Consider the following 14,810-nt stretch of genomic DNA (forward strand, 5'->3'; position numbering starts at 1 on the left):
AAGGGTGGAGCCAGAATGGGGAGAAGGGACTGGCCAGCCCGCAAAACCAAGGCTGTGGAAGTGGCCATTAGTGGAAGTGGCCTAGACCACATCTAGGTCCTTCCCCTCCACACCCGACTGGGTCTCTTTAGCCCTGTTCCCTCCGCTACTGCCCCCTATTGAGGAAAGGGAGGCACACAGAGGGAAAGTGGCTCAGGCCAGAGCAGACTTCCTGCTCTCAGAGTAAGTGTTCCTGGGGCTGCCGGTTGAAGCCATCTTCAGCACCCGCAAAGAAACACTGATAGAGTTTGGGAATCTAGCGGGAAGTCAAAAGTTCAACCTGGTCTCCCAAGACGGCCCAACAACAGGATAAATAAAGGACCTGCTGCTCTCCACTGGGACGTATCCCAGCCTAGTTTCTCTATTTCTCTAGAAGCCACGTTGAGCTGTGTGAAAACTGCAAAGACGGGAGACTGAGAACAAGAGCAATCTCCCTTTAGCTGGAAGTTGAGTGGATTGAATACTACCTTTCTGGTACTTAAGGTTTGAAAGTGAATCATCATCGTCATAATAGCAGCCATTTATGGGAAGGTTACGCATAGCACCATGTAGATAATCCTTTCAACCTTTACAGATTATTTTACAAGCAAAGTCATTTAATGCAAAGGAAATCTGAACTTCAAAACGGTTAAGTATCTTGCCCAAGGCCACACACATTTTAAGTGAACTGAGACTTGACTTTAAAGCTGAGGCCTGGTGTGCACACCTTTAACCTTAACGCTCAGGAGGCAGAGGCAGGCAGATCTCTAGGAGTTTCAGGCCAGCCAAGGCTCCATAGCGAGACCCTGTCTCAAAGCAAACAGCAACAACAAATCCACAAAACCTCAGCACTGAATCTTCTTGTATCCCATTGCTCACTCCTTTTAGGGTGAAAACTCAGTCATGTAGCAGATACTGATTGAGCCAGGCCTTGTGCTGGATTTTGGCAATGCCCTAGTAAGCAAGGCTATTATGGTCTCCTACTGTCTTGTGTTAGTGCAATATCAGGTAAAGAGGAATATCAGGTAAAGAGGTAGCAGTCAACACACAATCTAATCATTATGGGATGGTGGGGGAGGAACACTCTTCAAGGAGCTTACCTAGTGATTTGAGACAAAGGGACTCCCATACCAGTAAGTAGGGCTTAGGGGCTGGGCTAGTATCTCCAGAGGAGTTGGGGCCTAAGGAGGCCACTACACCCCTCCGAAAACTGTGGAGACCAGCAGTGACCAGCAGAGGGCGCCTAAAGTCCAGGACCGACTCACCCATAAGCCGCTTATGTAACTGGGAAAGTTGGGGGGAGGAGAACAAATGCCAGGCACGAGGCACACCACACACAGGCACATGTCCCCACTGACATCAAGGGGCTTCACGCAGAAAGGCGTTGCACACACACCTAGCAGGGCAATGCTCAAACACACGCACATGAGGCCGAGGAGAGCTGGATCAATGTCAAAGACTGGAGGCAGCCCCTGTCCTCAGGCAGCGCTCCCGTAAGGAAACAGGCTTATGCAGTCTCTGGGTCCTGGGGTGAGTGAGCAGAGAAGGAATGGAGCCTTTCAGACAGTCTCAAGGTCAGACTAAGGCATGGAAGGAACGGAAGCCTGGGATTGTGGAGGCACGGGCACCGTAGCGACCGCAGGGACTCTGGCACCACGGTGTACAGCTGAGCTGGGCTGTCACTTTTCATCATCACCAGTTTACCACCCACATTACCATGTACTACCACGTGTGGGCAGACGTCAGTCACCAGTCTTGTTTCATATGCTTATTTAACTCATTTTGCCTCCAGATGGCATATGTATGAGACATCTAGGTGACAGTACAGTGCCGCGAGTATCATTAAAAGTAATTAAGACGAGGCTGGAGAGATGGCTCAGCGGTTAAGAGCACTGACTGCTCTTCCAGAAGACCTGGGTTCAAATCCCAGCAGCCACGTATCTGCTCACAACTGTCTGTAACTCCAAGATCTGACACCCTCACACAGACACACATGCAGGCAAACACCAATGCACACAGAATAAAAGTAAATAAATTTTAAAAAAGTAATTAAGACGCAATGTTTGCCCTAAAGCGGTTGTGATATGACTGAACTGTCATATGCTACAGGTCACAGCCAAGGGGACAATGCCCCTCATGTTCAAAGACAAGACTGTTGAGGCGAAGTCTTCTGCCCTGGGCCGACTATGTAACATGGTGTTATTCAGTCCTCAGCAGAACCTGTGAGCACTGATCTCCATAGAAAACGAGGCTAGGGAAGGTTAGACTTGTCCAATATTAGATTCCTTGCTGTCAAATATCACAGAAGAAAGAAACAAAGAAAGGAAGAAAGGAAAGAAAAAAAGAGGAGGGAAGGAGGGAGGGAGGAAGGAAGGAAGCAAGCCCAGCATATACATACACATACACATAGAGCTATAGATATAGGGATTGCTGAGACAAAATGACAAGCCCACCAGCCACTAAGCTAATATGAAAATGACACAAACACACACATAGTATTCCACTCTCTCAAGTATGTGCAAACTCCAGCTTGGAGGGCTGCTAAGGACCACATACAAGAACATCCTGTGTTTGTTTTACAAAGCCTTGACCTGGGCTACACTAATGAACTACAGCTTCCCACCCTCCCCAAAGGGAAAGCTGTCTCCGCTAAACTGTTGAGAGGTTACAAAGAGGGTCAGAGTCAAAGGAAGAGGAAACCCTACCCCTCACCTGGACAACAAATTCCGGCAGAGAATGGAGCAGGTGCAAAAGCAAACATGCAAGCATCTTCCCCACCCAAACCCATTCCCAGACCCACAAAGACACATCTCCCCAAGCACATTCCTCTTCTTCCTTCCTAAGCCAGGTACGTGTACCCTTATAGAGTGTTCTCTCTCTGTGTGTGTCTCTGTCTCTCTGTCTTCCTCCTTCCCCCTCCCATGTGTGTGTGTGTGTGTGTGTGTGTCCGTCCTGGTCCCTCCTCTTGCCCTGACCGAGTTCACACTCCCAGTTCTCAAGCCCTGTGCCAAGTGGGCAGCACAGTTGTTCAAGAATAGAGGAGCCACTATGCTACTTGGGCCTTGGCATGACCTGGTCCTGACCCACTGAGTGGGCTCAGGATGAGTGGCAGCTGCTTCCCACTTTGGAATGCTACACATGGATCCCTCAGAGCTGGGATCCCCTCAGCCTTCTCCCCTGCCAAGTCCTGTGTTCCCTCCTCCCATAGTGTAGGTATCTGGGCTCCATCCCCAAGACCTCCTGTTCTTGTACCCTGTCCCCAGGCAGCTGAAAAGAACAGCTGGTTCAGACTTCCATCTGGAGGGTGTCAGAGAGCTGAGGCCACCCTCACTCTCACTGTATGAGATCCCTAGTGGGGTGTACGGCAGTGAAGGCTGGGTACGGCAGCAGTTTGAACAGACAGAGGTCTGCCGACTGGTTGCAGGTGAGCCTCCGGGGGCAAGAGGCGGTTAGGGCCAGGTGACTGCCTCTGAGTCACCCGGTTGAGCAAGAGGCAAATTTGAAGAACAGGTCATTTACTGACTGCCTCCAGCTGAGAGAGGTGAGGAGGAACAATGGCTAACGCTTACTGAAAGGCTGCTTTGTGCTGGGCGCTGTGTAAACACTATACACTACATGCTCTTCAGTCCTCACCACAGCCTTGGAAGCAACGAGCTATGCTTACCTCTGTGTTAAAGACCAAGAAACAGGCATTGAGAACTCATGCAATTTACCCAAATTTGCATAGCAAGCAAACAATAGTCCTCACAGCAAAGGCGAAATAACTTCAGAGTTTAACTTTCCTGAACATATTTCTCCCTCCTATATTGTAACCTGAACACACTTAGTGTGGGTGTGAGTGTGGGTGCATGCATGCGTGTGTGTGTGTGTGTGTGTGTGTGTGTGTGTAACACACGGTGGGTGTTCTGTAAATATTTCTTAAATGAACAAATGCAGTGCTAGAGGCCATGGAGAAGAGGAAACAATGAGAGTTGTGTGCTGTGAATTTGAGGAGAAAGAGGAACAAGAGTGAATTCCGTGCGCACACCGAAGACTCGCTTCTAACTCTGGGGTCTCGGCCGCTCACAGCCTCCTAGGTGAGGGAAGAGCGCTAAAGCACGCTGAGGTGGAAAGGCTTCTCTGTTCTCCCCTCCAACCAGAACAGAAGGCAAGGAGGTGTGAGGGGAGGTGTGGGAGGGGATGCACAGCCAACCCATCCAGCTTAACGGAGCTCGAATCCTCCCGCGCTCTTACCTCCCTCTGTCTCAGCTGAGGGTCTTCCTTGGCCTCTTTCCTGCCAGGCCCTGCCTGTTCTACTTGTCCACCTGGCCTCTACAGGAGGCCAATACCCCTTGGCTCTTCTGGCTGAAGAATGGACAATTCCCTTTTTGCTTGGTCCAACTGAAACAAGGGTGGAATTTTTCCAAAGGCTCTCTATTAGGAAAGTAAAGAAAAAACAAAGCCAGAAATAAAAACTGCAAAAACAAAGAAACAGATGGAACAGTGGGGGTGAATTGCTGGCCACAGGAGTGAGTGTGAGCTGGGTCCCGATGCTTAGACAACCCCCCACACACACGCATTCACAGCACCTGCCCTTGGCCCTCCGATGCCATTTTCCACATCCAACTGTCTACGCAGAACTTGTTTCAATCTGCCTCCCAGTCTTGACTGAGCTGCTCAAGGCCACTGTCAATTCTTGCTCTGCGTGGCAAGGCCCAGACGTTCATGTGCAGAGCGACTGAGCAGTGAGAGAGAGTGAGGGACGACGAGAGAAAAATCAGTCTTTTCTCTCTGGGTACCCCATGGCCTCCACGGTGGACACTTTCGTTTTCCCGGATTCTGTCTCACCCTGACCACTTCCACCCACAAATGAAAGCTTCTCTTTCTATTTCAGAACTCGAAGTTCTGTCTTTCAGAAATCAAGCCACACGGCTTCCTGAACAGCCTACTTAGGGCAGATTCTGTGCTCCAAAGAGGGAAGGTGCTAGATTCATGTCCAGCGGAAAAAGAAGTTGCAGACCAAAGGCCAGCACCTTGGAAATCAAGGGCAGGAAGTAATGGCTAGGTTCATTGAGCACTTTTTTCTCCACACTGAGTTAGTGACTACATAAACAGGTTCGGAAAACATTTTGTCCAAATTGTGGTCAGCCTAAGATTTACTTTCTGGGCATCTCACTTCATTTGTGGACAGGAAACTGGTGTCTGTGGCATGATGTGGGCATGGAGGTCTAACTAGCTGCCAGCCACGGGGACAGGGAATCCCCGTAAGCAGGCACTGAGTGTCGGCACAGAGGACCCCATCTCCTGATGTTCTTGGGGAGAAGGGAGCAGACAAAACAAACCTAGAATTTAAGGTCTGAGTAGGTGGGGCAAGGCTGTCAGGGCTAGCCAGTAAGGGTTTGGGCAGACGTGGCTCTCACAGCTGGTGGCCTTCATCCTATCACGGACTGTCCCTAACTTCAGTCTCATTATCTCTATAATGGGAATCACTACAGTGTACAGTAATTGACCTCATTGCTTCCTGGCGATTGTCAGGAAGATAAATTATGATAAGCACTGGGGCACATGAGCAGCAGGGTGGGCCCAGCAGATAGGAGAAGAGAGCCCTCTACGCGGGCCCTGGTCCTCTAACCCCCACACCCTCTCTTCACTCAGGTATCCACTGCCATCTTTGTCTTTCTGCTTCCTGAAGCAGTTTTCTTGGAAGAGGGTGGCTTACTTTGTCCCCAGCCTCCTCAGTGTGGGATGAGGGGGTGTTGTTCCCAGGCTTGATCTGCTATTAAGATGGCTTTCTTGGGCTGGAGAAATGGCTCAGAGGTTAAGAGTACTGGCTGCTCTTCCAGAGGTTCTGAGTTCAATTCCCAGCAACAGCATGGTGGCTCACAACCACCTATAATGAGATTTGGCGTCCCCTTCTGGTCTGCAGGCATACATGCAGGCAGAACACTGTATATATTATAAATAAATAAATAAATCTTAAAATAAAATAATTTTTTTTAAAAAAAAAGATGGCTTTCTTTTTTTTTTTTCTTTTTCTTTTTTCTTTTTTTCTTTTTTGCGCCCCAGCAACGTTTATTGAGAACGGGGAGGGGATCGGTCCTTCTTGGCCGCCACCTTCCTCAAGGCGGCCAACACGTTGCTCAGCTCCTCCCGCTTCCTCTTGGCGCGTATGTGCGTGCCCACCCTCTTCTTGATGAACTTGAGCACGCGCTTGTCCTTGGACACCTTGAGCAGCTCCGTGGCGCACCACTCGTAGGGTACAAAGACGCACACCTCCCGGATAATGTCCCGCACGAACTTGGTGTGTTTTGTGAGGCGCCCGCGCTGCCGGCAGTGCCTCCGCTGCTGGCTCACGGTCTTCGTCACCTTGTGACCTTTGTTAAGGCCCACGGCCATGGGGAAGCGCAGGGTCATGGTTGCTCCTCTTCGAGATGGCTTTCTTAAAGGTCACACCAGTTACCTCTGAAAAGAAGTAACTAGCCTTCATTTCCTTTTGCCATTTGAAACTTGGGTTTTAGAGTTCTTTGTTTTGCTCCTTACAAGGGTTCTACCTTCACCTATAGGTCCTTCGGTTTGGCCTGACTCTCCGATCTTTCTGGCTTCCCTATCTTCTAGACGAATGATTCTCAGTCTTCCAAATGCTGTGGCCCTTTAACACAGTTCCTCACGCTGTGATAACCCTCAACCATAAAATTATTTCATTGCTGCCTCATAACTGCAATTTTGCTACTGTCAAGAATCATAATGTAATAATCTGATATGCAGGATCTCTGATATGCGACTCCCCCCACCCCCTCCCAAAAAGAGAGAATCACAGTTCTAGACCCTTCCTTGGCCTAGGTATTGAGCAAAGCTCTGCCTAAGACTCCTGGCCATTTGTCCTGCAGGTCCCCCACCTTGGTGGTCTCTGCCTCAGCAATCACCTCCATGCAGGGATTTCCATCCTGTCTCGTTCACTCACACGGCTCCTCCTGCAGCTGGTCGGTCACACAACCTCACCCTTACCACACACCACAGTGAAGTTACGTCTTCTTTCCCCAAACGATTCCCTTCCTTGCCTAGCGTATTTTAATAACTGCACAGCACGCCCCAACCCTCAAGTCCTTTCTCCCTTGCTCATGCAAACAAGCAACTACAAAATCCTAAATGTTCCTCTCACCCATCCCCCGTTCCTCACCCGGCACCCCCTCACCCAGCACCTCCTCACCCATAGGGCTGCCACCTAGCTCTTCCTTTCAGCCCCACACCTCACACCCATGTGCGCGCACACACACACCCCTTTCATTCAAATGAATCTACCTAGGGCACAGTTTGAATAAGATTATGTCTCTCCTCAAAAAACTTTAAATGTCTCCATATTGTTTATAGCAATATTTTTCAAACTTTCTTGGTGGTAAAAATACTGACTCCCACTCCCCACCCTCGCCCTCATGAATCAGAATCTTTCAGAGCCGTGCCCGCTGTTCTGTATTTTTAACAGGCATCCAGGTGACTCCTGTCATCACAGGTTTTTATTTTCTGTTCTTTAACGGAACACTGACATTTAGGATAACACTTAGTTTGGCATCCAAGGCTCTCTGTCCCCACTTCCAGGATCGTCTTCGCATTCTCCGCTGTGTTCTGGATGCCTGCTGCAGCCCTCCCGTCCCTGAGCTCTCTCTGAGCCAGAGTGCTCTGATCTATCCAGAGCTAGCTAGAATGCCACCTCCTCCATGAAGACCTTCCTGATTCTTCTGAGAATCATTTCTCTCTTCTTGGAGCTGATGTCATCCTCTAGTTTGGGTGCGTGTGTGTGCGATCAGCAGCCATCACAGCCTGGCTCACAGAGGCGGGCTACTGGCCCTTTCCCCTCCTTCCCTTTATCCTCTGTGCCCTCTTTCTTGTCACCACTGTAGCCAGGAAACTTGGACCCAGAGACAATCCTTTTCCACGGCAAGGATGTTAATTATTCAGCCGGTAGAAACCAAATAGACCAGGTCTGAGTCCCCAGTCCCCCATTTGACTTAGCTATTTGGGAGCTGTGTGCCTCAGTTTCCCTATCTGTAAAACAGAGTTGGTATGAGGACTAAATTAACATGCATTGTCTTTAGTTTTGGAGCTTGGGAAATCCAATACCAGGGTACTGACAGATGCCACATCTAGTGAGAACCCATTCCTGGTTTGCACACAGCTACTATGATGCTGTGCCTCCCCATGGCAACAAGCAGAAGGAGAGGAACCAGGCTATAATATACACATCTCTTCTCATAAGAGCACCAACCTGCGTCTGGAAGACACATGCTTGTAACCCTAGCACTCTGGCCGTCAAGGCAACAGTACTGCAAGGTGAAACCTACATAGGGAGACTCCAATTAAACAAAAACAGTACAGAGCTCCCCGTGAAGCACCCATATTGTGCAATGCCTCCCAGAAGACCTATCTCCTAATATTCTCACACTGGAAGCTGAGGCTTCAGCCTGTGACATAGTGAGGCTCAGTGTATTGATTGCTTCTTCTGTTGGTGTGAGAAAATGCCTGGCAGAAGCAAGTTGAAGAAGAAAGCATTTATTTTAGCTCATTGAAGGTGCAGTCCATCATGGTGGGGAAAGCAGAGCAGGATGGAGAGACAGCTGGTCACATTGTGTGCACAGTCAGGAAGCAGAGGGAGAGGGGTGAAGGCTGGTGCTCCTTTCCATTCAGTCGTAGACCTGCCCCCACCACGCCCATGCAATTGTGCTGCCCACTTTTACAGTGGGCCTTTGCGCCTCAATCAACCTAACTTAGAAACTCTCGGAGACATGCCCAGAACCACCAAGTCTCCTAGGTGATTCTAGACCCCGCCAAAGTGACTGCCAAGGTTAGCCATCACACCCAGCATGCAGTGCGTGGCTAGTGCTCACTCAACATTAGCCATGATACACAAGACATTTTGGGGACAGTCTGACTCAGTAACCCCCAACTCTGCTTGCCCATCGGAGAGCTTTGGGAACTCCAGAGGCCTAGGACTAACCTCAACTGATGATCTTTGGTGTAAGGCCCAGGTCTGGGACATAAACATGAAGCTAGGGTAAGAATCCTTCATTTTACCCATAGGAGGTGGTGGACTTAGTGAAGTGTTTTTAGTAAGTACAGTGAGTTCTGCATTGAAACCCTTTCTTCCTTCATAGACAGTCCAGCACGACTTTTAGAACAAAGGCGCCATCTTTGCAACTGGACTGGTGGGATGGGAGCTTCTCCCAAGGGGACCCATGTCCTAGTGAGATCTCAAAGGCTCGGCACCCACTCTGGGACCATAGAGTCAAAGGCTGCAGGATGGAAGTGGGGCTGGAGACTAAATGGGCTGGGGTTCTAAGCAGAAGGACTTTAATAGTGAGATTCTTGGCTCTCTGGGTTGTGACGGTCTCTCTAGCACTGGCCCAGAATGGGGCATGCAGCCGGGCGGTGGTGGCGCACGCCTTTAATCCCAGCACTCGGGAGGCAGAGGCAGGCGGATCTCTGGGAGTTCGAGGCCAGCCTGGTCTACAAGAGCTAGTTCCAGGACAGGCATCAAAGCTACAGAGAAACCCTGTCTCAAAAAAAAAAAAAAAAAAAAAAAAAAAACCAGAATGGGGCATGCACAGAGTGCACAAGTGTAGGCTGAGTGTCTCAATGACTCAGTGGCATCAGAAGAGTGCACACTGTTGATCATGCCACGTTTCTACAGGGAAAAGACCCTGGAAAGAGAAGGTGAGACATAGAGGAGGCCATGCTCCCCAGAATTCTGAAAGTCCATTACAGGAGAGAGGCCATGGCTCTGGGTGTTGGATGTTTTCAAGGCATCCTGTCCTAGATGGGCATTCAGAAGGCCAAAAGGAACAAGAAGACAAATGGAACTGTATGCTGGGTGAAGAGGAAGGGGCATGGGAAGGAAAGAAGGAGGCAGGCAGGAAGGAGGAGGCCAGGGGCCAGGTCAGGCTGCCTCTTGATAGGGAGAGGAGGGAGGGTGGAGAGATCTGGGCCAGTGGCTGGGTCAGATCCTCAGCCAAAACAAACCTACCTCGGGGGCTGGGGGGCCATTCCTTCCCCACACAGATGGAATCAAAGGCAAACAGGAACCCCGCAGGGCCCAGCTGTGACCCCTGGCCCCAAACTCAGCAAGGCCCATTAACCCCCTCCTCCCGTCACTTCCAATAAAGAATTCCTTGAAACAGCCTCATCTGATATTTGCTGCCTGAATGCCAGCCAAGAGATGCCAGGTTCCCCAGCCCCAAGAATACCCAGGCCCTGCCCTTCTCCACAATGGCTCTGTATAAAATATTGAGGTCATCTTTCCTTTAAAAAAAGGGGGGGGGCATTTCTCATTTCTATGCCAAGAGTTAAAAGGTCCAGATTCATTTTCTAGAATCACAGTAATCAAAGTAGACATACCTGTACCCTACTAACCAACTGGGCAGGAGCAATTGCCCCCTCACCTCCTCCCAGCCCAGAGCAACTGCTGGCTGTCTCCTGCTCTCCTGAGCTGGAAGTGGTCCAGAATTTGGGGAGCATCAGAAGTGAAAAGGGATCTCAAAAACTGTCTGGTGCCCCTTGGCACTCAGGTGGAAACATCAAGGCTAACACAGAGCTTGTCCAAGGTCATACAAGTGGCTGGTGGACCCACTGAGACCTGACTTCCAGGCATGTTCCCACTGCATGAAACCCCAGAAAGGGCAGGTGAGAAACAGGTAGAGAACAGTGTGCGCCACCATGCCCGAGAGAGCTGACATACAAATGTTTTCCTTTTTAATCTCCTGAACACCTCCACCTGTGTGTCCCCATGGACACCCAGTGTGGGTCTTTCTGGTTTCAGAAAAGTGAAGAAAGCAAAAAGACAACGGGCCAGAGGCATAAAGACAATGGGGGACTGTTTCTCAGAGCCTCTCCCTTCTTTTTTTCTGACATCTATACAATATGATTTGAATAATCCAAACAAGGCAATAAAAACCATCTGGGGAAAAGATTAAAGATGGCAGGCCTCGGGAGAGTCTGAGGAAGAGAAGCTACACTGAGTACACCGGAAAGAGAGATCAAGAAGAAAACAGAGGAACCATTGTCAGAGATGAAATGAGAAGAAAACCCACAGTCCTTGTGAGCCAGTGGGGAAACTCAGGTAGCAGCAGGCCTGCAGCAGCCACACCTGTGACTTGGGGCCCAATATTCCCACTGCCAAGGTCACTACAATCTGAGGGAATGGGAGCAGGGGACTAGGGAGAAAAGAGGAAATGCAAAAATGTCTTTTGGGGCACGAATTAAGGTCACCCTGGGCCTTCTAGACTTCCAACTAATTTTTCACCCCAAGATGGTCTTTCTTTGAAAGCAGTACAGTTGTCTCCCACACCCCACACCCCAGAAGGCTCCAGAAGTCTGGCAGCAATAACAAGGTCAGTCAGAAAGGAAGAAGAAGGGTACAGGGAACGGGAGAGACAAGACAGCCCAAGACTGGCAGCAGGAGAAGCAGGCAAGAGGGACTGGGGCAGAGGAGTGGGGTGAGGGGGCGGGAGGAGGGCCCGTGGGAGGGAGTGATGGAGCCTCTCCCAGCTCTTCCTTCCCTCCCTCCGTCCCTCCCACTCTCTCTTTCATGATCTTGAAACAACCTTCAAGTCTGGGCTGGAGGCCCCAGGAGGCCAGTCACTTAGGAAACAAAACTGTTTCCTTTACAAGTCCATCCGCAGCTGAGCGCCCACCCTCCTCCTTGCACACTCTCCCATGGACTCTCACGTACAACCACGGTGCTGCACAGCCTTCCCTGTCACACACGTGCATGCCTGCACACGAGCATGTGTACATCACACACTCCTGTGCAGATGACTAATTTGTAAGAGACGACCACACATCCAAGCAAGCACTGCCCTGTCCCCATCAACTCAAGAGAGAGAGAGTTGATTCCTCAACCTTGCTATGTAGTTTAGGAAGACCTTGAACTTCTGATCCTCCTGCCTCTGCCTCCCAAGTACTGTGATTAGAGGCATGGTCTACAAGTCGTGGCTTGGGGGCATTAGAGATAGATCCCAGGGTTCCATGCTTGCTAGGAAATCACTCTCCCCACTGAGCCATACGCCCAGATGGAAACCCCTTTGGAAATAGCACTTGGTACATTCCTACCTACAGAATCCCACACCACTGAGTCCCCTTCGGTCATAATTAGCACCCCACCTATAGCCTAGTATGTCTCCCTATGTCTCTCTGTTCCATAGCCCTGCATATACACACTTACTTCCCAGATCTCTGCCAACTAAACATGGCTCACACCTTCCCCATTCTATCCCTGGGAACCTCTTTCTAGTCTGTGTTTTCTCTCAAGACCACTCCTGCATTCCCACCTCCCGCTTTCACGTCTTTCTGTCTTCCTCTTTTGTTCCTTTCTTGACTCAGATGAGTCCATGAGTGCCCCTGTCTGTCCACAGGTCGCCAACCCAGGTTCAACCAATCAAAGGGCCAGGTATTTACCCACCCTGTGTTCTGGAGTCTGAAACAGACACCCAGTGCCTCCACAGAGGGAGTAGTCAGGGAGGCGTGGGTGAGCAGCAGCAGGAGGATGCCCTGCCTACCTTCACTTGTTGCAGCCCAAGTATGTGAACCGTGGTGTCCTTGAGGCTGTAGTCACCCTAATGCAGGGCATGGCAAGGAGCCCTAACAGTCTGTGCAAGCAGAGGAAGGGCACAGCCCTTTCCGTTATTGAGCCTGGCTACAGACAGCAGAGCCAGGGCGTGGGAAGGACTGGGCAGCACTGGAAAGTGCCAGCGGAGGTGGGAGGAAGGAGGGGGATGAGCACAGGCACTCAGAGCCTTGTGTTTCTCTTCTGTCTCACTTGATGTCTGGAAGAAGCTACGGAGATTACTCAGGAACCCTAGCTCAGGAGTACAGATGCCCTTTGACCCCACGGGATCATCAATTCACCCCTACACTCCACTAACCTTTGGATAAACCTTCTAGAGTCCCCTTCACTCCGCTTTACATCTTCAGTTGAACGTCCTTGACACACAGGGACTGTGTCCATTTCCTGTCACGATTTCCCAATCGGATCTATTCCAGACCAGAGGCCTGGAAGGGACCACAGACCATGAGAAAATTCGAGCATGCTTATCCTGCCCATCCTTCCTGCCCAGGCCCAGGAGGAAGCAATAGGGGCAGGTAGGATCTGACCCGCAGATGCCTGTCATGGAAAAATCTCAGCTGCACACCCAGAGGGGGGCAGTTATTTAGGGAATTCAGATGTGAGCCTTGTGCCCTGAGAGTAGATTTCCTGGACAAGAGGTCTATAATCCCTCTACAGGGTGCTGCCTCCAGGGCCAGAGGGGGCCCAATCCAGCCAGCCCAGCCAGCGGGTACCTCAGGCCTCCTGCCAAACTCCCATTCCCTCCCTCCTTCTTCCTTCTCAGGGTTCTCAGACACAGCGGGTGTCCACTCACTACATCTCTCGCTGTGTCCACTCACTACATCTCTGGGCCTGGAGAAATGAGGACGCTGCAGGAGAACCCTGTCCTCTGACTCTTCCGGTAGATGGGGGGCAGGACTTTTCCTTCTCTGTCTCCCACCCTTATTCTTAGGGTCTTTATTAAATGAACTACACCAGTACCCTCAGAGCAGCTGGCCCTGCTGGTTATCTGCTCTGTCCCTATTTCTATTGTGCATAGCGCTGAAGACACCTTCCCAGCTAGAGAGGAAGCCCCCCTCTCTCTCCCCAGGCCCAGCTGCCTGTGCTTCCTTACACAAGTCGCTTATGGAGATGCCTCTTTTTCCTCCCAGAAGGAACCCAAGGAAGTCACTGTTCTTTTCAGTTCACTGACTTGGTATTTGAGGTGATAATGACTTCCATGCTCTCCTCAGAAATGCCACACCTTCCGATTTGGGCTTCCTCCCATGCCATTCACCAACCTCAGACTCACTCCGAGCTCCTCTGTAGCAACAAAGGAGAGGCTCTCTTCCACTCCACACACACACACACACACACACACACACACACACACGGAATGACCGGGATGCTGTGCCTGGCTTCGGGCTGACTTCTTGGTCCTTTCACCTTCCCAACTGCCTCTAGGTGCCGATAGGCTTGATTGTCCTGAACACTGGATGCAAGTATGGTCAACCTTCAAACATCGTGACACAAAGTTGTCACCTACAATTTATTCACGTCATCTATAAATCATGCTGGAGAACTATGCAATCACGTTATCAAAAACATGGCCGTTATAAAGTACCTCATGATGTTTGAATTGAGTTTGTGTTGGGCCAAATTCATAGCCATCTCAGGGTGCAGCCCAAGGGCAACAAGTCAGGCACCACTGGCCCAGAGGCCTTAGAAGGACTTTCTCTCCTCCATCTCCAGACTTTGGTCCCTTGCAAAAGTCATCTTGTGCTCCTGTTCTAACTCCCTTGGTCACAGTGTCCCTGCAGCTTCCACAGCAGAGGGACCTGGCTGTTGCTTTTTCTGGGAAATTGGATGTGGACTCAGGAGATTCTGTTTTATCCACTCAGGTTGCTGAATTCTTACCGCCTCAGCGTCCTCACCTGGAAATAGAAGACAGTCTGCAAGATGCCTGGCCTTGCATCCTAGGGCCCTAGGCCACAACTCTTCCTCCAGCTACCCTTATTCCACCCCTTTCCCCTTGCTTCTTTCTCAGTTGTGGCTGCTCTGGGATGGGGAAGTGCGGAGGGGAGCTGAGGGGGACACACCACGGGACAAAACAGGACCGTCAGCCAGGGCCAGTTGCTAAAGGGGCGGGAGGGGAGGAGTCCTCAGGGATCCAGTTTCAACAAACGTTTCTTTCCCCGAGAAGGGGAAGGCGGGGGTGAGGGGGAGAGGGACCTATTTAAAG

The 14,810-nt window shown here is 50.6% G+C and overlaps 1 protein-coding gene across 1 annotated transcript; it reads right to left on the reverse strand.

Moving 5' to 3' along the window:
- Nucleotides 1-6,069: 6,069 nt before the first annotated feature.
- Nucleotides 6,070-14,303, reverse strand: LOC130874578 (60S ribosomal protein L36-like). The gene is made up of 2 exons (XM_057769968.1): nucleotides 14,193-14,303; nucleotides 6,070-6,459 (listed from the first exon to the last, which is right to left on the reverse strand). The coding sequence occupies exon 2, from the start codon at nucleotides 6,409-6,411 to the stop codon at nucleotides 6,070-6,072; it is 342 nt and encodes a 113-aa protein (XP_057625951.1). The 5' UTR covers nucleotides 6,412-6,459; nucleotides 14,193-14,303.
- Between the last annotated feature and the right edge of the window lie 507 nt (nucleotides 14,304-14,810).

This window comes from Chionomys nivalis, chromosome 5 (assembly GCF_950005125.1).
Source record: "Chionomys nivalis chromosome 5, mChiNiv1.1, whole genome shotgun sequence".
Classification (NCBI taxonomy): Eukaryota; Metazoa; Chordata; class Mammalia; order Rodentia; family Cricetidae; genus Chionomys; species Chionomys nivalis.